General features: G+C 31.0%; 3 protein-coding genes across 5 annotated transcripts in view; 2 read left to right on the top strand and 1 right to left on the bottom strand.

Moving 5' to 3' along the window:
• LOC126775929 (bifunctional glutamate/proline--tRNA ligase) overlaps window positions 1-18339 on the bottom strand; it is a 32692-nt gene extending 14353 nt beyond the window's left edge. Inside the window, exons 1-14 of the mRNA XM_050498110.1 lie at window positions 18208-18339; window positions 17781-18125; window positions 17416-17566; window positions 17006-17125; window positions 16012-16138; window positions 15623-15815; window positions 14610-14781; window positions 14025-14183; window positions 13852-13926; window positions 12992-13136; window positions 12252-12499; window positions 11703-11910; window positions 11043-11231; window positions 406-612 (exon numbers count right to left, since the gene is read on the bottom strand). Of these exons, the coding sequence (XP_050354067.1) occupies window positions 406-612; window positions 11043-11231; window positions 11703-11910; window positions 12252-12499; window positions 12992-13136; window positions 13852-13926; window positions 14025-14183; window positions 14610-14781; window positions 15623-15815; window positions 16012-16138; window positions 17006-17125; window positions 17416-17566; window positions 17781-18125; window positions 18208-18244 (2376 nt within the window). The 5' untranslated portion in view covers window positions 18245-18339. The remainder of the gene's footprint in view (window positions 1-405; window positions 613-11042; window positions 11232-11702; window positions 11911-12251; window positions 12500-12991; window positions 13137-13851; window positions 13927-14024; window positions 14184-14609; window positions 14782-15622; window positions 15816-16011; window positions 16139-17005; window positions 17126-17415; window positions 17567-17780; window positions 18126-18207) is intronic.
• Window positions 6334-9989, top strand: LOC126775964 (uncharacterized). Of its 2 annotated transcripts, XM_050498197.1 has the most exons (7): window positions 6334-6513; window positions 6842-6857; window positions 6974-7075; window positions 7535-8382; window positions 8469-8740; window positions 8850-9217; window positions 9578-9989. In XM_050498197.1, the coding sequence occupies exons 2-7, from the start codon at window positions 6849-6851 to the stop codon at window positions 9809-9811; spliced, it is 1833 nt and encodes a 610-aa protein (XP_050354154.1). In that variant the 5' UTR covers window positions 6334-6513; window positions 6842-6848; the 3' UTR covers window positions 9812-9989. The 2 variants fall into 2 exon arrangements, with proteins under 2 accessions (XP_050354154.1, XP_050354156.1); XM_050498199.1 differs by lacking the exon at window positions 6334-6513 and having other exon boundaries at window positions 6733-6857.
• A 579-nt stretch (window positions 18340-18918) lies between the features above and the next one.
• Window positions 18919-25050, top strand: LOC126775999 (potassium channel subfamily K member 9-like). Of its 2 annotated transcripts, XM_050498247.1 has the most exons (8): window positions 18919-19315; window positions 19620-19837; window positions 20439-20613; window positions 20879-20985; window positions 21581-21699; window positions 22192-22303; window positions 22718-22738; window positions 24105-25050. In XM_050498247.1, the coding sequence occupies exons 1-8, from the start codon at window positions 19189-19191 to the stop codon at window positions 24234-24236; spliced, it is 1011 nt and encodes a 336-aa protein (XP_050354204.1). In that variant the 5' UTR covers window positions 18919-19188; the 3' UTR covers window positions 24237-25050. The 2 variants fall into 2 exon arrangements, with proteins under 2 accessions (XP_050354204.1, XP_050354205.1); XM_050498248.1 differs by lacking the exon at window positions 22718-22738.
• The last annotated feature ends 1367 nt before the right edge of the window (window positions 25051-26417 follow it).

The raw sequence follows: 26417 nt of genomic DNA, 5'->3' as shown, positions 1-26417 counted from the left end.
TAGATAGTTACACCCAGGCTCAGGACAAACAAACATGTTCATGCACACGAATGTCTGTCCTGGATGGGAATCCAACCCACAACCTTCGACGTGAAAGGCAAGTATCTACCAACCACGCCAACCGGTTAATATATATTCAAAAGCATTGATATTCTACCGCTAAACAGCAATAAGTACTTAGTTTTGTTGCGTTCTAGTTTGAACGGGGAGTGAATCAGTCAGTTTATAATGTTTTACCTGTGTTACTTTATGTATGATTTGTATTTGTTAAGTTTTTGTGATTGTGTAATTATTATCGATGGAAACTTAGCTGGTATGTGTATTATTTAATATTATTATGTTAAAAGTGTCATCTCATTGTATGCATCCCTAAAAAAATTAAAAAAAATAAAAAGAGATACACACCTGACCCGTAGCTGCTTTGTACTTCGCTTTAAGGTCCAATAATACCTTCACGGCTGTATCGATCTGTACTTTTTCAGATTTCGCAGCTTTCAGCCCTCGAACAACATCACCCTGCTTGGCTATATCGTTGATTAACTTGTCCACTTCGTTCGTTTTACTAATAGCTTCTGTGACTTGCTTTGTTTTTGTTGCTTGAGCGGATTTTGGCTGTATAAAAAAATTAATATATTAGATTTTACTTCTATTCAGTACGTTCATTTTGTATTTACAATATCAATATCGAAACCTACAGGTTACTTTACAGGTTATAAACTTACGACGCGTTGTGAGGACACTTGTACTTTCTAACGACACTAAGTAGGTAACTTATTCTAGCATAAATTTTGAGTTTATTGAATGTGACCGCCATATTAATTTAGTTTATACATATTTTCAAGCATAAATCGAATATTTTATGTTAAATTTGTCATGTATCTGACATACTTTACTTTATTGATATGTGTATAAAATAACCTTATACATATATCACAGGATACATATAAAAAATGTTAACGAAAAAAAATCCCTTTCCCGCAAAAAATGCTTTTACAACTAGAAATTATTATAAAGTATATTATAATTAAATTATGCACCCTTAACTTTACATCTAGACTAGGGCCACGAATGTGGAATATTATTATTTTTAGATAAGTCGATAAAGAAAAATAATTATAGAGTACTATTTAAAGCGTAACTTGCTAACATTAGTTTATTATAATTAATTTAAAACGAAAATAAAACGTTCGTGTGATAAATAAAATAAAATCAGACTATGTACATATTTATTTTTTTTTATTATTTACACACACATATATATATATATATATATATATGTAAATGCTTGAAAAAAAAATCTTAAACAAATCTTTTCGCATTTTTGATTTAATGTTTCTACTATTCTACTTAACATTTGTATAAAACCGGTAAATTTTCGAAAATAGAATCAGGTTAAGCAATACATCATTACATTTCAAATTAAAATTGAATACTTTACCATATGTAACCACTAATTTCAGTATATGAAACAAATAACAATGTTAAATCTTAAGCTTTTCATCTTTATTGAGTTAAATTCTTAAATATTTACAATATTAAGTTAAGCAAAAAATAATAATAATAAAAACACACACACACACGTGTACTCTTAGTCCATAGCGACTAAATTTGAACGTTTTCTTGACGTGGTAGACACGGAGTTACTTTCACTTTCCAAAACGAAACGTTCGATCATACGATGGGAAGGAAATAAACGTAATACCAATCTGCATTATTTTTTGTTTTTAATTATATATGTGCTAATTATAAAACAGTTTTAAATTAGCGACTATGTCATTTTATGCTAGGTACATATAACAAAATAATTTTACAACGGGGTAGCATTTTTAGGATGCCGTTGGTTTATGGGCGACTCCAATACAACCCAACTAGGCGTCGCTTCGACATATAAAGCGTGTAAGTCGTAAGTAAATCGAGATGTACGAAATAATAATGATCTATTTCGTCCAATTAAGCCACATTGTTCCTATTTTACATATTATTTAAATGTTCCGATCAAAGCTCGATTTCTGACCGAAGCCGATTAACATTTACACTGCCGTGTACCTACTACGTTCATCCGAATCCGTACCTTAACATATTTAATTCGTTAAATTTCGGTGCTTAATATTTATTAAAGAAAATAATTGCATTTATTCTATGCAAGTTATACAAACTCAGTAGCAATTAATCTCTAAATTGTTGTCGAATTTTATAACTTACCAGGAATAAAATGTAAGCAATTGAAATTAATATAACATACCTCTATCATGTCGTCTCATTTTTATTGACAATTAATTACGGTCGAATTTCGTATCACTAGTATGACACTTTAAAAATACAGAAAACATCAATCAAATTAACAAAGTGATGAAAGATTAATGTTTTAATGCATAAGAAAATACGAAGAAATTACTTACGTACACACTAGAGACCCATATTTAACTCAAATATATCAGAAATCATATTATTAAAGTAAAAAAAAAACACGACAGCTCTTCTTTATATAATCTTCATCTTTAATTATAACAATTGAAGTCATTTTCATAGCGCAGTGCAATAGCATGGCTGTGCCGCAATCTAATTGTTGAGATGCTTTGCGTGATGTCGGTAGCGGATTTATATAAGAAATCAGTGCGAAGCGCAAATATTCAACACCAACAAAATTTTGTTTGACCAGTATATAAAAAAAATGTTTCAACCATTTATATTTACCACCAGTTACAGACTAGCAGTGTAATTTATCGTTATAAATATGATGTTTTAGATCTGTACCAATGGTCAAGGATTTTATTAATCTTGGAAAAAAGATTAAAAAATACATAATTTTTTGCGTTGGCAGGCCCTTGAACCATCAGGCCGTAGACGCCTAACTCATATCAGTTATTTAAATGTATTAAATAATTATTCAATAGTATGCTTACTATTTAATAATCACTTATTACGTAACTTAAAAAAAACTAATATCTAATATTAAAAAAAAACTTACTTAACTACTCAAATATAAGTAAGTAAACATTAATTTAATTAACGCATTCATCATAAATGAATATGTATCACAAACGCTTAAACAATTGCCGATATATCAGTTGTATGGTATCTATGAAAATACCTTTGAAAATGTGCTGCATGTGCGAAATACAAGCAGGCTTATACATTTACTTTCAATAGACATAAGTACTTACTTTCAATAGACATAAGTACATCATACATATACTATTACATCGAATAATTTACTTTTATCATTTAAATTGAATTATACATTTTCAAATCATTTATATTCTTACGACATGATTATTTAGTTTTAATTTCTAAACGTACTTTTATGCTACAAAAGTTAAAAGTCTTTCAATGTCAAGCAAATTAAATTTTTTGTTTTTTGATTATTTACAGAAAAATATTGTGTTTATATTATTATAACTGGCATAAATTATGTTTAAAGTATTTTTTGTTCTAAAAATATATAATATAATATAACAATTGTTTTAGTTCTTTATTCATAATATGTAGAAAAGTACTATAGGCTCATTTGTGATGTACAAAATAAACAAAAATCCTATTAATAAAATCATTCACAATCGATACAATTTCGTTACGTGAGGGTACGATTTAAATTGTTCTCGACACATTTTTTTTCTTTCTATTGGTATCGAAAATAATGGGGAAAATAGATGAAAATACCAGATATAAAAGGAAGGTGGTTCTTTTAAAATATAAAGACAAAAAAGAAAGTCTAATTTTGTCTAAAACTGTTAAAAGAAGAAAGGAAAAACTAACATTACGAGTTCAATGCAACACTAAGATAAGAAAGTCTCTAAACAAATATAAATTAAATAAGAAATATCCTGTTTTTAAAACACAAATAAGAGAGCGAATTGTTCCATGTTGCTTACGAGCAAGGTGTACAGCCAGAAAGAAACATATAAAAATACCTCAGCAACAGGACCACAAACACAGAGAAGCAGGACAAGTGAGTATCAATTCTATTGAATTGTTTATAAAACTTATTAAAATAAACTCAGTCAAAAATTATACATTATATATGTATTCTCGTTAATTTAAGTTAAAATTATTATCTCAGGGCATGAAGCATCATCATCAGATAAAAATGAGAAGAGGAATTAGTTTGTCATCTATATCCTCTATTGAAATGAGTGATAAATCAAATAACAGTTTCATATATGAGAACATTAGCTCTGATAGTTTGAGCTCTTACACCGATGTTGAAATTGAAACTTTGCTGAAGTCTACTAGAAAGGTTTGTTTTTAACTTGTTATGATTATATTTATGTAAAATATGTTATTCAAATATAACATTTTAAAATTGTTAGTCAGATAAATACTTAAATATATAATTAATTAACTTTTCGATTTTGTAATAATATACTTACTACACACTATAAAAATGTGTTTAAATATTTTTTAGAGAATGAAAGATTTACACAATGAATGGAAGCTGTTTCCCAGACAACACTCTTCTTCTACTCCTGTCTCAAATAAATGTGAGGATATTAATTTATCTATAAACTCCCTCGATACATTGGTACTTGAAGCAGAAGCTTATTCTCCTACAATGACTCCCGAAGACACAAAATATGAGTCATTTATAACTAATAATAATAAAGAATCAATGTATATATTTAAAGAGACAGAAAATTGTTATGAAAATCATTATCAGAATGATGACAAAATAGACAATATAATGATCATAAAACAAGAAAGAAATAACTTTAAATATAAAAATACACCATGTTATACTACAGTAAATATTAATAATTATCCCATAAAGCAGGAACTTTATGGTGATATAGAATGTAATATATAGTATTTTGTATTTTATTTTAATACTTTATTAAAGATATATTATGTTCTAGTAATATTAAAAATTTTAGGTAATAAAAGTGTCCTGTTATATATTTTATATATATATATATATATATATATATATATATATATATATATATATATATATATATATATATATATATATATATATATATTCCCTTAAGGAACATGTATTGAATATACAAGATTTAAATAATCATTTATTACAATAATTTGTATATTATTTAGCTGGCTGATTGTTCGGTGTTGAATAAATAATATTAACATACTTATCAAAAAAGAGCTTTAGGTCATTTGAAAAAAATGTAATTTTATAAAATAAAAAAAATAGAAAAATAAATTTATTTTATTTAACAGTATTTTCACCTTGTGTATTTGTAAATTAAAATTTTAGAATGAATAAAGGCGTAACAATTACGTAAAAGTTAACTTTAAAATGTGTAATAAAAGAAATATGTATACCTATCTTATTTATTTCTTCTTGCGTATATAATAATAATAATACCGTAACGTATCAGTTTAAAAAAAGATATAATGACAATAAAATATATTAGTATAATAAACTTAAATACATAATTAGAATTCGTCGTCTTCCGACTTGCAACTTTAGTCTGATGACGATTTTTCGCCTTAATTTATTAATATCGAAAACAACATATATTGTTTTCCCAATTCGATAGTATTAATCGTATTATATATTTAATCGTTTAGTCCTTTCCTTAGACTTCATTTTTTATTTCGTTATTTTAAAACTTACACAAAATGTTATGCACAGACGGTGTTTTGATCCCTATTAAGGCCCATATTAATGTGTATTCATTCTTACAAAATAGATACGGCAAAATGGTAGATACTTTATTTTTACGCTATTATTTGCTTTAAAAATATACAAAATTTAATAATATATCTATATTTCTAATTTAATAAATCATTAGAAATCGCCAGCAAAACAAAGATTTTTTTTTATTCAAAGTAATAATCGACTGCATTCCAATTAGTGTCAATAAATGAATCGAGTTCTCTCCATTTGTAAACAAATGAATAATCAAATTGACAATGGACAGAATATAATCAAAATAAAATTGTTTTACTGACATGAAAACTACCTAGACAAGTTTACAGGAGCAAGACAGACTTTTTTAAAAAAAATATAATATTTGAATTTTAAAATATTTAATGATAATTAAAATTGACACGACCGAACAGAGGTTTATGCTCTAGTCGAATGTTCTTTTCCTTTTAACAATTCGTTTCTTTTCCTTTTAACAAACCTTCTCCTTAAAAAAAAAAAGAGGAGAGGAGGCCTTTAGCCCAGCAATGGGACATTCACAGGCTGTTACGGTTCCCAGGACATACGATCCCAAAACATGGAATGACACAATGAATTACATTCCGCTGATTAAGCATTCACTTCTATTGTCTTCATGCTTTGGGCTAACATAACTACCTACCTTTTTGTGAGCAAGCAACTTTGATAGCAACGTCAAAACTCAAAATTGACAACAAACATTGTATTGTTGATAGAAACAGAAAAAATATTGTCATAAATTTACTTGATAATAATTAAGCATAATTCTCATAGTACTTGTTATACAGATTGAATAATAAGGCAACTTGATCTTAAGAATTTACAGTAACATATTTTAAGAAAAACTACGCTGTGAAACTTACACAAATAAATGACAGATTGTAAGTTTGTGCACTCTTTAATTTACTTTAAGAATGATGAGGAATTTAATTATATGGAAAGTAAAAAAGTAATAAAACATTCTAGTATATTATTAACGAATAAAAACAAAACTTAAAAAAAGTAATAGTAACGATATTAAATAATTAAATTGTGGCAATTTTATTTATAACCCAAAAGTAAAGTACGCAATGTATGAGAAATATTGATACACTACTTTCACTAAGCTGATAACATTTAATTTGAAAAGTGTTTAACAGTAGATTCTGAGCCCACTGGATACTTAAACCAATATAATATATAGCAATAAATTACATTTTTTATTTGCAGGAATGAAATGTCTAAGGTGAGAAACTATATCTTGATTTATATAATTATAAAATAAATAAGTCAATAGATATTAAATAAAAAAAATTATACAATAAATATACTAAAATTAATGTCCTAATTATTTTATTATAGGAAAAATATTTTGCTCAGTATAAAAGTCCCAACACTGTTATTGTTCCGACTGCTGTATGTTTTCCACCATCACCTAAGAGACAAAAGGTGGAAGTTCCTCTGGTGAATATCAATATGTATTTATTTACTTTTATATACCATTTTTATTTTAATTGTATGTCATAATTTAAATCAAATTAATTATAAAAAAAAAAATCAATATTTTCGACCAGCTGTATTTTTTAATTTTATATAAATACTTAAAAAATGTGTTACTATAATCAAGAGTGTTTGTTTATTTGTAGATAAGTGTTAATTTTAATTAGTCACAACAATCTCTCAATCAAAATGTATGACATCATTTAGTAGATTAATAGTAATTAATATGCTTTTATTAACTTGATTCATACTTTACAATGAAATACATCAATCAATGAAATACAATGAAATACAAGAATCAAGTAAAATTATGTTATAAAATATAAAAGTGTGTTATACTTAATATACTATAGTATATACTTAATTTTGTAAATAGAAAATTGCAATAAAACTACTAATGGTAATTACTTTAATTTTGTACAGCAAAGCCAATCACCACAACATGTAGACTTAACTTTTTTGGACGACTTTAATATTGATGAAATAGTTGAATGCTTATTTAATTGTGATAGTAATGATGGAACTTTGCAAGAAAAAGTAAAAGGCTCAGACACTTCACCTCTAACAAGTGAGCAAAATGAAATAGTTTTAAGTAAAGAATCAATAGCAAATGTAGTTATCAATCATAACTATAATGGAAATAATTATGAAGCAATTGTCAATGAATCTGATACAAAAAATGTACTAAATATTTCTCTAAAAACCAATCAAAATGTAGAAGAAAAAGAAACAACTACAAACAAAGATGATATAGATAAAATAGAAAGTCTTGTACACAAGTCGCACCCTGATCAAGTTTTAGAAGACAATATTAGATTACAACAAATATCCAAAGAAGCAAGTATAATTAAAAATCATGAAATTCAAAGCAAGTCTAAGGAAACTGATTGTAAGGAAGACACCACAGACAAAAATGAGTTTAATGTAACAAAAAATAATGATTGTTTGTTGAAACTTAGTCGCTTCGACGACGATATTGTTATAGAAAAAGACGAGAATGACATGAAACTAACTCAAAAAGAAGTAAATAAACCTAATGATATTAAAGAGAAAAAAGAATTGCTAGGAACACCAATATGCAATAAACATAAAACGGTGCCTATAAATGCTGTTCAATACAAAAAAGACAATCTATGCAAAGAGCTAGCAAGAAAAATGTCTTATTATTTACATACAAAATATTGCGTGGAATCAATACATTATGGTCGATTTTCTAGGATATTCAAATGCCAAGATTCTGTTGGTAAACAGTATTCAGTTAAGATGTTAAAGTTTGTATCATTTTATTATTTAAAATTCATTCAAGTTTGCTGGGAACTGATCGAACTTTATATATTATATACAATTTATTTTTCAGTAATAGATCAGATAAATTTAATCTTGGTGTAAAAAAAAGAAAAATGTTAATGGAGATTCAAACTGATATTCCAAAAGATAATTTATTCTGTGTGTATTTAAAAAAGACTTTTTACGTTAATGGTTTTTGGTGCTTTTTGATGGAGTTTTTTCCGAAAAATTTAGAACAAGCACTGAAAGAGAAACCTTTTCACATTAATATGGTACAAGATCTTGCTAGGCAGCTTGTAACAGCTGTTACATTACTCAGGAATAATGAAATAGTTCATTCTGGTAACTATAACTCTTAAACAATATTTGTTATAACTATAAATTACATATTGCAAACAATATTTGTATAAAATTTCTCATAGAATTTTCAAAATATGCTTTTTTTTTTTAGATATTAACCCTTCTCACATTTTACTTAATAGTTCTAACACAAAAATGAAATTGTGTGGTTTTGATGGTTCCTATTATATATGTGAGGCTGAAATCTCACCACATATAGGTTCTAAACCATACCGGGCACCCGAAGTGATATTGGGTTACTCAGCTGGATTTAGTATTGATGTATGGTCTACTGCTTTGATAATACACGAAATGGCAACTAGTCAAAAACTATTTCCTGGCTATCATAACTGGGATATTTTATACAGACAAATGTGTACTTTAGGTAACATACCGTTTGAAATGTTAAATAGGTCATACTTTACCAATAAATATTTTGTTCATGGAATGTTTAAGAAAAACATTGGTATTAAAGACGAGGTATGTATTTTTGAATATTGATTACTTTGAGTAAATACTTCAATAGTTGTTTTATATTTTGTTTAATTTTAATATTTAAGTTTCTGTAACAATATTTTAATAGAAGATATTGCTAAATTGCCTTTGCACTCTTTGAACCTGCTGAATATATTGTGTTGTAATGATTGTTGTCTGTGCGTGCAATTTTATAAATAAATAAAAGATTTTTTCTTTTACTCTTATCTTATTGGTATATTTTTAAGAAAACGATTTGAAAACTTGCTCATGAAATCGCAAAAAAAATGCAACTTGTGTTGAACATTTAATGCTCTAATGTTTGAAACATTTTAAGTTTTACAAAAGCTATTTTGTAAATTCCAGATAATGGTAAAGAACATATTTAAAAGAAGCGAAAAGATATCGAAAACAGTTCATGATGCCTACTACAGTCATTGGGCACCTTCCAGAACAAAAATGCAGAAGTCAATGGATGTTCAAAAGATTAATTCCCTAATTAGCTTACTTAATCAAATGCTAGTTATTTATCCGAATCACAGATTACCTATTGAATTTGTTTATGCAAATCCGTTTATATATGAGATGTTTGATTGTTGAATAATTTTCATTGTTTTCTCAAGAGTTGAAATGTCTGTTGAATTGCTACTGATTTAAGGTTAAGACTCTTTATATATTTTATATTATGAGAGTAACCACTCATTTGTTTATTTTTGTTAATCTTGAATTTATGTTAGTTAATGTTTATATTAGTTGCAATAATAAAAATATCTTGTCATACATTATTTTATTTGCTTAGAAAATTTAAAAACTGACCATAGTAAAGACATTATTTCTTGAATGTCATTTCTGTTTAGGTTTTTTACAAAAATTTAAAAATAAACGACTTGTTTTTCAAATGCTAGATACCGGGGTCCCTTAATGTAAGTTAAATTTCTTATTGGACGTGTTATATATTATTAGCTGTAATTTTGTTGTGTAGTGATACTAATCAAAAGCTTTTTTATAATAATTCTTAGGACAAAGTTTATACTTTCGCTATGTATGCTTACCGTAACAAATATTTATTATGTTTGCATCAGTAGTTAAAATGGTTAGCAGGATGTAAATAATGGTTTTAGGGTTATAAAATGAAACAGGATCAAAGAAGGACAACTTTTATTTGTATAACTACTAAGCTACACGAAAAAAAAAATTTTTTTTGGAAGGGCGATCCGGCGATATAAATCAACAAAAATACATACAATACTTTTAGTATTACCGTAACAGCCTGTGAATGTCCCACTGCTGGGCTAAAGGCCTCCTCTCCTCTTTTTGAGGAGAAGGTTTGGAGCTTATTCCACCACGCTGCTCCAATGCGGGTTGGTAGAATTCACATGTGGCAGAATTTCAGTGAAATTAGACACATGCAGGTTTCCTCACGATGTTTTCCTTCACCGTAAAGCACGAGATGAATTATAATCACAAAAATTTTAGTATTAATTAAATACTAATTAGCTAATGCAAAGGGTTCTCGTTAACTAGCAATACTATTCTGATAAAAATGATTTACTGGATGGTGTGGATGGTTTTCTTTAACTGCACCAGGATAACTAGGATGGTATGTAGTTTGCTATATTGGCAACAGTGCTCTTTGGACCTTCTTATCGTATCGTACTGTTTAGTATACGTCATATGTAGGGTTTATATTTAAAAGAAAGTTAAAAACTTACCGATATTAGTTTTTCTTTTTGGTAAAATAACATCGTAAACCAATCTTCACGTTTACTTGACTCGATCGGCAATGATATGATTAAAGTATGTTATGCAAAGCGATCATAGAGACACTGACCTGCCCTGGCATTTCCTTGGTGTGTCCGTCGGGCACGTGGAACAACACGAGCGGGGTGGCGCGTCCGGTGTGCTGGGAGGGGGGTGCGGGGGCCACATCCACCCGGAAAAACCCGCGACGCTGCAGTTGGATCACGTCGCCCACCCTCAGCTGGCTCATCGACGGCTCGCCAATCATTTGGACCTCCCACTGTATTAAGATCATTTTATTGTACTATCTTTAGATTTTAACATTAGAAAGCAAAATAAACACTATTTTAAAGATAAAAATATATATTTAAGAATTGTTTTGAAAAAAAAAATATTTCCAAATATGAAGAACTACTGGAACACTGGCATGAAAACATTAAAATATAGATGTAACTTCGAAACACTATATATATATAAATTACTTTAATTTTATCGATTGTCCGTTATTGTTGTGACAAGCAAAAATTACATGTAATGCGCCTCTCCGTGGGAGTTATTAAATATAAATCTATTATTATTAAGATATTAATTCTCTAATATTACAGGCTTTTAAATTATATGACTCACCTATAGAAAGTCTATTGAATATATAAATATGGTACCTTTCCAAATGAACACTAGCTTTAATTCAAAGACATAATACAAATTTTTGTATATATATGTATATTTAATTTGGCCTTGAAAAACCTACCCTAGTTGGATGACCAATGTACTGCTTGAAGTCTTCGTCCTTGCCGAGTAATGGTTTTGATATGATATGGTCGAAATACACGCAGTATGTCTCGACCACATCAGACCTTGGTGTATCAGCGAGCCAGGTCACTTTAATTGTTTTCTTATAATCTTTGTTCTCGAGGTTCGTTGTTCCATCTATACTTGTCACAGTACCGTCTGGTGCCCTGGTAAATAACACAAAGGTTATTTTGGTTATAATTTTAATAATAAGATAATTATGATGCACTAGCTACCCGTCCCGTATATATAAAACATGAGTGTTTTTTTATTCTTCAATATGGTTCAAGACTAGAAGCAGCATGGTGGAGATCCCAAACATCCTCAAAAGTTGAGGAGGCCTTAGCTCGGCAGTGAGACATTAATACTACCTATTAACCTAGCCCAGGTTTACTATCCAGCTTTCGAATTTATATATACTTTATTAGTCCAATTAAAAAAAAAAATCAAAAAAAATATTTCTTTTACAATTTAACTTTAAACTAACATAAAATATGATATTACTTACTTGTGAATTTTGTCAATCATAACATTTCCAAAGTTAATAAACGTAGCATTCTCTCCTTCCTTCAATGTCTTTGCATCGACTTGGTCGATGAGGAGTCTTTTTGTTACCGTGAGTGTTTTAGTACCAACAAGTGGGTTCTTGGGATGTAACGCTACAACCAAACTACTGTCTTCACTAAGTCCACTAAGATTCACAGGCACTGGATTCATTTCCAGAGCAGTGTAGCGAGGAGCTATCGGGTCTATCACCTAAACAACAAATAGTGTTTTTGAGTGGTACTCAATTGCATTTACATAAGTAAAGTTTAGAATATCAGGAACACATTGACTTCGTGGTAGGGCTTTGTGCAAGCACATTTGGTAGGTACCATCCACTTACCACACATCCTACCACCAAACAGCAATACTTAGTATTGTTGCGTTCCGTTTTAAAGGTTGCGTAAGCCAGTGTAGATACAGGCATAACATACCGCGTAACGGGCGAAGACATAACATTTTAGTTCCCAAGGTTGGTGGCTCAGTAACGATGTAAGGGATGGTTAATATTTTTAACGTCAATTTTTAGGTCAATAAACCAATATTGAAGTAAGAAACATTTTGAATGAGAAACAACAATATTAAACATATTTAATTGTGCGTAAAAGCGAATGAGTGACTAAGTGACGCAACTAATAAGCACGCGACCGCATGAGTGAGTAAATAACCGAACGAATGAGCAATTGACTGTACGGGTAAGATTACCTTCTTGTTGATGGCCCAGATCTTGTCCCACTCCATGAAGACGACGGAGCGGCTGGAGCCCTGCGCGCGGATGAACTGCCGCAGCGCCTCCACGGACAGCCCGCGCCGCAGCACGCCGCGCACCGTCGGCATGCGCGGGTCGTCCCTGACACACACAGCCGTCAGCCGTCTCGCGGGTGTTACCACACAGATATCAAACTTATCTTTTTTTTATATAGAATAGGTAGGCGGACGAGCATATGGGCCACCTGATGGTAAGTGGTCACCAACGTCCATAGACATTGGCATTGTAAGAAATGTTAACCATCGCTTACATCACCAATGCGCCACCAACCTTGGGAACTATGTTATGTCCCGTGTGCCTGTAATTACACTGGCTCACTCGCCCTTCAAATCGGACCACAACAATACCAAGTTCTTCGGTTCGGTTTTGCGGTAGAATATCTGATGAGTGGGTGGTACCTACCCAGACGATATTGCACAAAGCTCTACCACCAGTGATCTACGATCTAAGTATGACATTAGTTATATGGGTAAATCAAAAAGTTCTTAGAAGCGCATGTACCTGGATATAGCATATTTAAGATACTTGAATATTTTTAAGGCCAAAATGACTGCCAATTACGCAATATTAGTGTCACTTGATTTCAATTTCGCTTTATATTTCGCTATCATTAAAATAATTTATTGTTTTGAGCAAACATTTGTTAAAAGCACAAAAATATAAAGAAAACGCGTTACGTGCTGTGATAGAGTATAGCTGTGCCTGAAATGCTTTACTTTATTCTACTGTCGCTTACTGAGTAACTTAACTACAAACAAATATATGTTTAAATACTAAATATTTTAGCTTCCCTTACCAGCCATCTACATGTCCTTGCTCAACGAACCAAGTAAGTTTCCTCTTCGATAACACAGTGTTTGTCATGCTCAATCTAAAAAAAAAATGTATTATGACTGGTTTTTGTTGAACTCAATATTCATTATTGTTTTTTATTTTTGAAGAAATATCACAATAAAATATCATACATACCTACTGTACTCCCATATGTATGGTTTTCTCAGCTTCAAAGCATCTATAAACCAGTAGAATTGAGGGTCTCGATCGTGGTATTCCATTGTCCTCAGCACATGCGTCACGCCCTCCACTGAATCCACAATCGGACACGCGAAGTCGTACGTTGGATATACCCTGAAACATGCATGCTCATCATTTGACTATCTAGAAAATAAACGTAACTTAAATATTTCTAAGGGGACATAGCACGACGTCAAGTTATTACTTATCCATTACTAAATAATAATAATAATATCCTGGGACATTTTTCACAGACGGCCATCTGATCCCAAATTAAGCTTATACAAAGCTTGTACTATGGAAACCAGACAACTGATAAACTACATATACTATTTTTCTTTTGTTAATACATACTTATAAAGATAATTACACCCAGACTCGGGACTAAGAGATATGTTCATGCACACAAATATCTGTCCTGGGTGGGAATCGAACCCACAACTTTTGGCGTGAATGGCAAGCATCCACCAACCAAATTTTTTTTTTTTTTTATCTTTAATCTTGTTGTTGGAATATTGTGTATATGAGAGGCAAACTCACTTGTAATTGGTACCGGTCCGTGGATGAGGTTCAGGTTTGCATCTGTAGATAGTAGGGTCACGCATACAGCCGTTAGTTGACTGCATATCAATCTTCGCTCGGACGCAGTTCTGTACTCCCACTGGAGTACCATACAACATCTTCCGCCATAGACGCAGATTCTCCTCAACCGCTGGGGAAAACATATTTATATATTAAAACCAAACTACTTTTGCAGCGTTATTTTTAACAAGATTATATGAAATGTAAAGTTACAAAACATATATATATATATATATATAAAAATAATATATATATATATATATATTATTTTCCATAAATTTTGCGAAAGCAGACAGAATAATGACATTCTTTTGGCGCCGGATCGCAATACTGCGTATAGTAAAACCTTTACAAAAAATTTTGCATTGCATTTATCAGTAACTGGAGATCACAGGAAATAGGATAATATAAACACATTTAGCCGAATGTCTCATTTTAAAATCAATAAAATTAATTGTTTATATAATTTCATTGATACCAGCACAAAAAAGTGTCAACTAAAAACAGTTGATAATAAAGTAACGAACGAAGAAGATGACAGTCACATTATTTTTTATTCTCATTAGAAATATATATCTTCTGCAATATTCATAATATGCTTCTATTGAGTGTTTATCCTTCTCGTAAAAAATACTACTGACTGCTTAATACGATCTCCAAGTGATGTCTTATAATAGAGATATTTTAAATATACTAAACACACACAAAAACTCTTATATAAAAAAAAACAATCAAAATTTGTGAACCTTAAAAGAAGACTCAATCAATTTATATCACGATGTTTACGGTGATTGTCATATAATAATAATAATATTCTGGGACATTTTTCACGCACGGCCATCTGATCCCAAATTAAGCTTGTACAGAGCTTGTACGATGGAAACCAGACAACTGATATAATACATATACTACTTTTCTTTTGAAAATACATACTTATATAGATAAAAATATCATATAAACGTGCGACTTACAATTGTTTCTGTTTCGGCTCTCAATCTTCTGCTCTCTTTCCATCTTCATCTGCTCCGGGGGTGTGTTATCGACGAACGCTTTACCTTCCTTGATAAGGTTTCCACAGTATTGTATCATCATATCGAAGTATTCTGACGTGTGCGTGTACATATCTGGCTTTATTTCTAGCATCTCAACATCTTCGAGGATGACCTTGAAAATTTAATTATTAATTTTTAACGGCTTGGCGATATATATTTATCACATAAATTCCCTCAAGTTAAACATTAATTTTAAAATTTTATTTCCAAAATAACCTTAATAAAATATTTTTAAAATGTTAGAGATTAAGAGGTGAGGAATTAAACAACAAATAAACAATAATAACAAACAATTCAATTTCCGTTACCTTTTCGAATTCAGCGTTCTCCTTAGCCGGATTTGTATCGTCAAATCTCATAATTAATTTCCCTTCAAAAGCTTGCTGGTAATACTGATTGAGCAAAGCAGCTTTCGCATGACCAATATGAAGATACCTAGCATAAATTATTTATTAAATATACACCTTGACTATCACTGAAATATTTTTATTACAAACTGACACAACAGATAACATTTTATTGATTCTGATAGCGGTAACTTTACTACTGTAAGTCACAAACTCACTTTTTTATTGATGTGAATAGTCATTTTATTTATTAAGATTCATTTATTTTATGACTAGCAATGCTTATTTTTAAAATTGAACTATTATTAGTATTTCGTCTCCGTCTAAAACCAAAGCTTCTGCTATATGTGGCCACAACAATACCACAGATGTAAGGAAAACCTGCAACTTACACTTTTCTGGACAGTGCATTAAACTAATGAAAACTATCCTATACTTAGATATATATATCCTCTTTTATAGTGAGTCATAAATGTTGAATAGCATGATTTATGTAAGTGCTTTGGATAAAAATTTTAACTAAATTTTTAAATATTTACTACCAGTGATACATACATAACAAATGAAAATTTCAATAATTTTCTACTCCTCAATCCACCATTATACGAGGTTCATTTTTTCTTTGAATTTGTATGGGGCTTTTTTTTAACGCTGGAAAAACGCGTTATGGGCTCGCCGGTGTCCAAGGCGCCGAGTGCGCCCCGAACATCGGAATATCCACTAAAAAACTAGCGGTACCCTTTCCGTCTTAAATCGGAGCGCCACGGGATCGTTTTCGCATGCTACTGTGACGAATTTGTACGGGCCTAACACAAGCTAAAATCTATTCAATTATATAAAAATTATCAAAATCCATTTCAAATATGAATTAAGATTGGCTGTAAATGTCAAGGCATGTATTAAATTACAAGATACATTTAGCTAAAGTCATCTAAATACATAAATGTATGCATACCCTGATGCCTCAGGCGGGAAACGTACAACAACTTTGCCCATTTCTGCATGTGGCAGTTCAACAAATTTGCCTTCTTGCTTGTTTGACGATGCTGGTGCTTTGACAACTGGCTGTAATTTCCTATAAAATATAAACAGTTTATTAGATATATCAAATATTCAATTACTTTACTTATTTATTTGTATATTCCATAAAAAACTTTACCATTGCAATATCTATTGCATGATTGGTCTAAAATAAAACTAAGCTATATCCTATTTAATGACAAAGTCTGCTTTTAAAATTTCATTAGTCTGTCCAATTGTGCGTTCACATGATTGTATAATGAACATTTAATTTAAGTGAACACACAATTTTGTATATGTATACAATTAGTAGTAATTAAACCAAAAATTAATTAAGTTCAATACCTCGAGCTTGCCATAGATATAATTTTTAGGACATCTTCGGGCATATCTTTTAGAGCTTTAACAACAGGTGCTTGAGCTTTAACAAGATTCATCCAACGCTTTATGTTAGGTAGAGGAACACTATCTGGTATTATATGAAATGCTGCAGATTCTGCAAAATATAAATAACAAATATTTTATTTACGGTACACATATATATATTTAATAAAGATTACATTTATATTTTACGATTTGTAGTACCATTCACTAGCATTGCAATAAAAAAAGTATATGGGGTAAGTGGGTAAGTGTTTTTTATCTAATATGAATTAAAAATAAGATATGATATCAGTAACAATATGATATTTTATATGCGTTTTACTTACCATATAAAACACTAAATATAGACAAATCAGCCAATGTTAACGATTCACCAACTAAGTAAGTTTGTGGACCGAGAATCCTATCAAGATATATAATTGATTTTGGAATATCGTCTTCTATAACAAGGCTAAAAGAAAGCCAATGGTTCAATGTTACTTTCTGCACAGGGTCCGTTGATTTATTGAATGCACTGTCGAGCATTCTTATCAAATCATTGCTTGTTGAAAATAGAATAGATTTGGTGAAATTCGAGTCTTCTCTTTCATACTTAACAAAAGATACAGTGCCCCATTCAATGTCTATTTTTTTGCCAGCTGCTTTAAAAAATTCTGCGGCAAGCACACCACCTGAAATATAATATTAAAAAGTGCTATTTTAAACCTCACCCTATAAGCTACGAAAAAACATAAGTTTAGTGAGAAAAATTACCGAATGGTGGCTTAGCTCTGTTACATACAATTTTCATGTTAAAGATTTATTAATAGGTGTTAAAAAGTTATTATAGTCCTAACACATATAATTGTACTTTTAGACGAAAACCGCACACGATGTAGAGAACTGTCAAATACTTTGAAGTTTGAAGTCTAGTAGCTATTAATTTGAAGTTTGTTATTGATCCTTGAGACATAAATTGTGTACGTTTAAAAACACTGTTTTTTAACGATGAGTTTGGGTCTTATTTAAAATAACTTCAATCACTTTTTTGCACATAATTAATTGTAAGTTATGGGTATGGCAAACATACTCTATACGCCAAACAAGTGGATATATTTATATTTAAAATATGGTTATATAAAGTCCTGAAATTGCATTTAAAGTTAAAAAGCGGCAACTTTTGTTTTGTTTTGTAATTAATAATAATAATCATGGTATATAAACTGTCACATTAAATACCAAACCAATTTAAAATAATCGAATCCATAATCAAATGTTACGTTGCCGACTCACTAGTTCAATCTGTCAAAAAACCGAGTGTACACTATACTACACAACACTAGCAAGCTCTCTGAATGTGCTACCAACACCAAGTACAAATTTAAGTGTCAAATTTAAAGTAGGATAATATTGTTTTTGTTTTAATGGTTGTTAATAATCCTCGATTACGATTAGAATTATTTTTAAAGTATTTCTCATAATTTACAAACCAATAATTCCAGAAACACTTGCTTTCGAAGCGAAGATTTTAGTATTAATTAAACTGGAAGTCGAACTGATTCTTTTTAATACAATTTAAAATTTAGAACAAACTCTTAAATAGGTAATGAAATCAGTAGATTTATCATATCGTTAATTTAAATAAATATTACTGTGATTCCTACTGTAAAAAAATGGAAATGAATGAATGAAAAAGAAATAGTTATAAAAATAATTTAGGTCTGAAAGGTTCAATGAAAATTTACTTAAATCATCATGAAAAGACAAAATGTTCGAACTCTTTCGTTGGTCGTATGTACATTTACATATCTTCTTATTGGAGCAGCAGTATTTGATGCATTGGAGTCTGATACTGAGAGCAAAAGATGGGAAATACTATCAGGTAAAAATGGTCATTATAAAAAAAATGTTTTAATTTTTTCAGCATAAGTAGTATGTATAAAGTCCCATCAAAACAAAAATATTCTGTCATTATCTTAAAGTAACTTGTCAGTTTCTCCCATTTTATTGAATCATAAATTTATATTGTATTAATTCAACTTAAGTTATTAATTTTACTTACATTATATAAAAATAATTTACAATGTAATGTAAATGTTGTATGACTTAGAATCACTTGATGATCCAATAAATGTATAATCCTTATAGGTAATATATAATAATGGTATTGTTATGTTTAATTTTAGATATGAAAAATGGTCTTGTGCGAAAATACAATATAACACCTGAAGATTACCACATGATAGAAATAGTTATTATAGAGAACAAACCCCACAAGGCTGGACCACAATGGAAGTTTGCTGGAGCCTTCTATTTCGCTACCGTTGTACTTGCGATGATTGGCTACGGACATTCCACACCAGTTACAGTGGGGGGAAAGGCATTCTGTATGGCTTATGCGATGGTAATATTGATAAATAAACATTGATTATTGTAGTTGTATTTTACTTGTTAATTACAACTAATGATTTTATTGGCATAAATACATGTTTACTTGGTGGTAGGTTGGTTGGGTACCATCTCCTCATTACATATTCTAATACGAAGCAGATTCCTTCTATGTATATAATTAGTATTGAACTAGTACTGTGGTGTTCTGATTTGAAGGGCGATTGATGACTAAGATGTTATTTCCTATTTCCACAGTAAGTGACCACTTACCATAGGGTGGAAAATCTGGCAGCTTGCCTAATTTTAATAAAAATAAACAAGTTGTTTATGTCTGTATGTTGTATTATGCAAAACAATTTTTTTTTTAAATGACTTGTAAAAGGTAGATATTCTTAATTCTAATATATGTGTATACATTTGTTCATGTATGCAAAAGTATATGTATATATATTTTGTGTTCTGTGTATGGTTTTAAATGATTGTTTTTGTGTTTGATTCATTATAACTCGTAGGTAGTGTCATTTCAATTTCATTGATAACATTATCTGAATAGTACATTCACTTTACATAAAAATAATTTGTAGAATAATAAACTTTTTGTTTATTTTTTTCAGGTCGGCATACCACTGGGTCTAGTTATGTTTCAAAGTATTGGCGAGCGTCTAAATAAATTCGCTTCAGTTGTTATTAGGCGTGCTAAGTGCTACCTCCGCTGCAATACGACTGAAGCCACAGAGATGAATCTTATGTTTGCAACTGGTATGCTTTCATCCATCATTATAACAACAGGTGAGCTATATCATGTTATTAAACTCATATCATATATTAAATACTTGCCGTTGATCTTGTGGCTATATATAAGGTCACAGATCACGAGATCTTGGGTTTGAATCCCAGGTCAAACCGATAAAAAGATATTGGGATTTTCTGTCAAAAAAATCCAAAAAGCACCCTGAAGTCTGGAAGTTTTTGTGTGTATTCCCGTACCTCGGAAAAATACCTTACATTACACATTAAATTTATCTAGAATAAATGACTTGCATCTCTTTTGTAGGAGCTGCAGTGTTTTCTCGTTACGAGGGTTGGAGTTACTTCGACAGTTTCTACTATTGCTTCGTAACGCTAACAACTATCGGCTTTGGGGATTATGTTGCTTTGCAGGTATTCGTATAACGTTTAGAAATGCACTCTATATGTTTATTACCATTACTTTAATGCTTATTACTAATTTATAAAATAAATGAAAATAGTTTAAGGAACTATTAGGTCCGTCCATTTTACTATTTGAGTCCGAAGTACATACGAGATATGACATCAAATTTGTTAATATTAGTTGGTCTCTGCATCATACTGGACGAAAACTTATTCTAAATCTTACTTCGTCATAGGGTTCTGTGTAAGCCCCTTTGGGTAGGTACCACTCACTCATCATACATTCTACCGCTTTCGCATTCTATTCCGGTTGGGAAGCAGAATCAGTCAGTGGAACTACAGTCACAAGAGATAAAAAAACCTTAGGTCTACTGCAGTGGTGGTGACCACTTACGACCAGCTTGAGAGCCAGTGTTAATTACAGGCGCACAGGTCATACCTGTCATTACCGTATTGGATTAAGAAGTTGTCTATACGTGGGCGACGTAGTTACCCTAATTTGCCACCTTTGCTATGAATAAAAATACTAAATTTTTGTCAATGGTGTTTTATTTAATGGGTACGTAGGTAGTAATAAAAAATAATATGTACACTAAAATTGCAGAACGATCAAGCATTGACAAGCAAACCAGGCTACGTGGCACTGAGTCTCGTGTTTATATTGTTCGGTCTGGCGGTGGTCGCGGCCAGTATCAATCTGTTGGTGTTGCGGTTCATGACTATGTGAGTGAGATAAAGGAAATGAGATGTTAGGGGACTACGTCTCAGTCAACTTTTACTTGGTGGTAGGGCTTTGTGCAAGTCCGTCTGGGTAGGTACCACCCACTCATCACATATCCTACCGCCATACAATATTTAGTATTGTTGTATTACGGTTTGAAGGATGAGTTAGCCAGTGTAACTTAAGATACAAGGGACATAAATTCTTAGTAAGCGAGGTTGATGGTGTAAAGACGTATGGAATGGTTAATATTTCTTATATCGCCGATGTCTATGGCCGGTGGTGACCATTTACATAATACAATATGAAAAAAATTCTCTCATTTTTTCTCGTTGGAAAAAAAAAGTTTGTTCTTTACCGTCGGTTATAAGTATAGACAGAGTAAGCGTATTAAGGATAGCGGTCACTTTAATATAAATTCGTTCTTTAATTGCGAAGAAAAATAAGAATAATAATAATAATTAAAAAAATACAAACACAATATTTTACGATAGGCAAGCGGAGGAGAACGCTCGCGATGAAGACAAAGATGGCTCTAGAATAATGTTGCCAATAGACGGACACCAGCTCGCAGGGCGGCAGCGATCGCACGAGGACCAGGCTTCCGTAAGTCTAACCATTGAAATTATATTAAAGCTGAGGGAATCGCGTTTTTTACTGAAACATTGAATAACAAAATCAATGACTTATATGATTACACACCTTGGGAATGAAACGATCGCCTCCCGGCCATTTCAAATGATAATATAACAGTTTTATTGTTGTGAAACCTATAATTTTTATATTTGAGTTTCTGGGTCGGTTGTTCTCGCGTTTCGTTCGACACAATTTGAGAGCCGAAAATGATACAGTTATTATATTTATAAATATATTTTCATATATTCATAACAACACATATTAAATTTCTTCTATCTAGAAGTACTGTATACATTTTTACTATGATAAAAAATATTTTACAATTTTTTGTCACGTTATTTCTTGTATTTACTAAATTTTGATTGTCTCGTTTAATTTTCGAAGGTACTTAGCCTTGAAGTCACCGTATGTAAAGCTCCCCTATACATTATAAGACTAAGTTGGTATAGCCTCCAACCACAGGAGTAAAGACAAATAAACGACATTGATCTTGAAATGAAGCGATATCATTGGTCGAGATATTTAATAATCTGTGGTATTCGTTATAGATTACTTAACTTTTAATCGAATATTTTTTTTTTTTTATAAATAAAGATATATGAATCAAGAACTATTTTTTTAGTTTATAAATCGTAATGCGTAAATGTAAAGTTTGTTTTTCTTTACTCCTTCCTCGATTGGTACAGGATATAGCATGCATATTACATGATTATCGTACATACACTTCAGAATCAACGGACTGATATTCTGCGTTAAATATACAAAAGAAAATACGACATTTATTTCAACTGATGTCGATCCGTAATCCGTAACAGCCTGTGAATGTCCCACTGCTGGGCATAAGGCCTCCTCTCCTCTTTTTGAGAACAATGCGGGTTGGTGGAATAAGCTTCTATAAGCCCACCTATTTAAAAATATTTATTAGCGTGTTAATAACTAGAAAATTAATTGCATAATACACAAATTAATTTGTCAAGAAATTTACATTAGTAAACCGGTTTGAGGAGAAGGTTTGGAGCTTATTCCACCACGCTGCTCCAATGCGGGTTGGTAGAATTCACATGTGGCAGAACTTCAGTGAAATTAGACACATGCAGGTTTCCTCACGATGTTTTCCTTCACCGTAAAGCACGAGATGAATTATAATCACAAATTAAGCACATGAAAATTCAGTGGTGCTTGCCCGGGTTTGAACCCACGATCATCGGTTAAGATTCACGCGTTCTTACCACTGGGCCATCTCGGCTTCTCGATGATTCGGGATGTCGATAGTACTTTGTTAAATATTTCTAACAAGTGTTGTCCGTGCCTTTGATGTATCTCTCTATTGTTTGTTCGAGTGTTGTAGTTCTATGTGCCTGCATGTCTTTACTTCCATCACTATCATAATTTCATGATTACAATGTGCTTTCTGTGTTTTTTTTTGTGACTTCTTAATTGTCGTGTGCGTTATGATAGTAAATAGTAATAAGTTATGTAAAATCCTAGCGAGTCCGTTACATACACAAACATTCCGTTAATATATCACAGCTGGGCAAACCCAGTTCTCTAATATAAAGAACTTATTGTCCCGTGAATTATGTTGCATGGCATAGAATTTCATTCGGTACACGCAGCACGTGAAAATTAGTTGTTTGCCTGTCCTGCCAGCGACCTTTAATGCAATACCAAGTGTTTCGTCCCCTGAATCATATTGGTGCGTTTCATCAAATTTCATATATTATGAAATGCTTCAAAGAAAATATTATTATGATGAAGTTGAACGGTTCAGGTATGTTCGTGCAACTGTCTCGGTAACAAGCAGTGTGAGGGCGGAGCCCTACTGCCGGCGGCTCGTCCGCTGCGAGCGCTGAAGAAGCGCGCCTCGCTCGCGCCTGAACTCGTCGAACGAGCTTCGGTCTAATGTATCGAACTTTAATTTTATAATTACATCGATGCCAATATTGTTGTCAATCTCGAAACCAGTCAAATTTGACAGGATGACATGGCAACACTTCATGCCTTGTTTATTCACATAATATACCTAAGGTAGGTTTTTATGATCTAGTTTGTAAGTCGAAGTTAAAGATTATAATTTATTTTGTTCTATTTAAACTTTTGCGATGTGTGTTACCCACTTTATATATTATATTCTGACTGACCACAGTTAATGTCTGCTGATGACCAGGTAATTATGTAGAAATAAAAGTAAGTAACAGCCTGTAAATGTCCCACTACTGGGCTAAGATTCTACCTTTTGAAAAGAATTTGGAGCTTATTCGACCACGCTGCTTCAATGCGGGTTGATGGATACAGGCATCGAGCAAAATAAGAAAGAATGATCAACCCGATATTGGTTAAACACAAATATTTTATACATAAAGTTTTTTATACTTATGATTTTGCGACAAAAAAAAATCTGTTTACATTTTTATGATACGTATCATATTTTAAGCAAACAATCTTACCTGTTTTAAAATTGTTAGTTTTAGAATAATCACAAGTTGTAGATATATTCTTTAAGAACAAACTCGTGACTCGTCGCAGAAAACTGTCGTGAAATCTCAGATACGACATTCATCGTTATAATCATAACATTTCAATAATATACGCATCAAAATAGTATATCAACAAAAGTCGGTTTTCAGCATTACACGAAAAGTTATAAAGTGAGTTCTTACAGAATAGCACTACAGTTTTGTGTATATAAGACTTCCATTCCAGCTGAAGCTTGTGATTTTTAAAAAAAAAATAGCTTTTTTGTTCTTTCTTGTTGTTATATTCATAATAAATTGATTTAAGAAATAAACGAGTGCCAATATGATGTTTTAAAAGTATCTGTGTTGGGTTTCTCTCCCATGACATTTTTATATTATTATAAAATTAGCATGTAAATTCATATACTAAATACGTTTGTTGCCAAAAATTATACATTTTTAAAATGGAAGTAATTAGTTGTATGCGGTATTATCCTTTAAGGTGGTCCTATTTAAGTATTGTTAATTTTTTTTTTAATTATGATCTAAACAATAAAATTTATTATTACTATTCTATTTCAGCCGCAGGACGAGTAAAGACACAAACAACTAACGTTGTAAATGGGATAAATCCCATTTATTTTCACTATTTTTTCGAATGTTTATATTGAATATTAATTTTTCAAAGATTTAGTGTAATATTTGTTTTTTAAAAAACAATATTGGTAAGTATTTAATTGCCAGAGGGATATCTCGGCTCGCCTCCTTATAACACGACACCTTGGAAAAGAAATGTGTAAAAACACAGTAATGTTAAGGTACACACGATGCCCAAAAGTGGCACAGTCTGTTTGATTGCCAAATAAAGTGCCAAATAATTTAATTAATAACTTATTGTGTATTAAATAAATCATTGTAATAGTTTATCTTAGAATAATAAATAAAAATCAAAATCGCGCGTATTTGTCGTAGATGTACTTATATAATTTCTTATCTGTGATATTGTTTGATCTCATTTTTTCCTCAATTGAGTGTTTTTTTTTGTATTGATGTATTAATTTATCATTTTTGTGCCAAAACTTTGTTTACAAATAAAAGTTTTAACATTTATTGTTTTATTTTTAAATCAAAAGTCTGATATGTAGAAGTAAATGTACTCTGCTCCAGTGTTCAGTGCAGTGCAGTAGATACATGTAGCCAAAGCAGGGTTCACCACCTAAAGCCAGCCAGTTATCGTACTAGGGCCCTTAAAATGATCGTACATTATCGTACAACAGGATAATGATTATAAAATACAATAATATTATACAAAATCACAACAATATATTTGAAATAATTTGTAAATCACCAAAACACTAAAAAAAAGGTCATCTTCCAATTGTTTTCGTTTTGATCCCGCGAAATATTGGAAATATTGTAACTGCCAACACTCCGCATTAAACCAAGATATGAAGCGGCCGCCATGGTTCCTAAGAAAGAAATGAGCCAATAGATGGCGCTGATACCAAAGACAATTGTAATTGTTATTGGTTTGTGTAATTATCAAATTTTACATCATAATAGAAATTATCGTACAATCCACGTACGATAGTAGTGTACTGTCGTACATCGTACGTAGGTATGAAATT

Source organism: Nymphalis io, chromosome 19 (assembly GCF_905147045.1).
Source record: "Nymphalis io chromosome 19, ilAglIoxx1.1, whole genome shotgun sequence".
Classification (NCBI taxonomy): Eukaryota; Metazoa; Arthropoda; class Insecta; order Lepidoptera; family Nymphalidae; genus Nymphalis; species Nymphalis io.
Note: the sequence above shows the minus strand (reverse complement) of the source record. Positions and strands in the feature narration are given on the sequence as shown.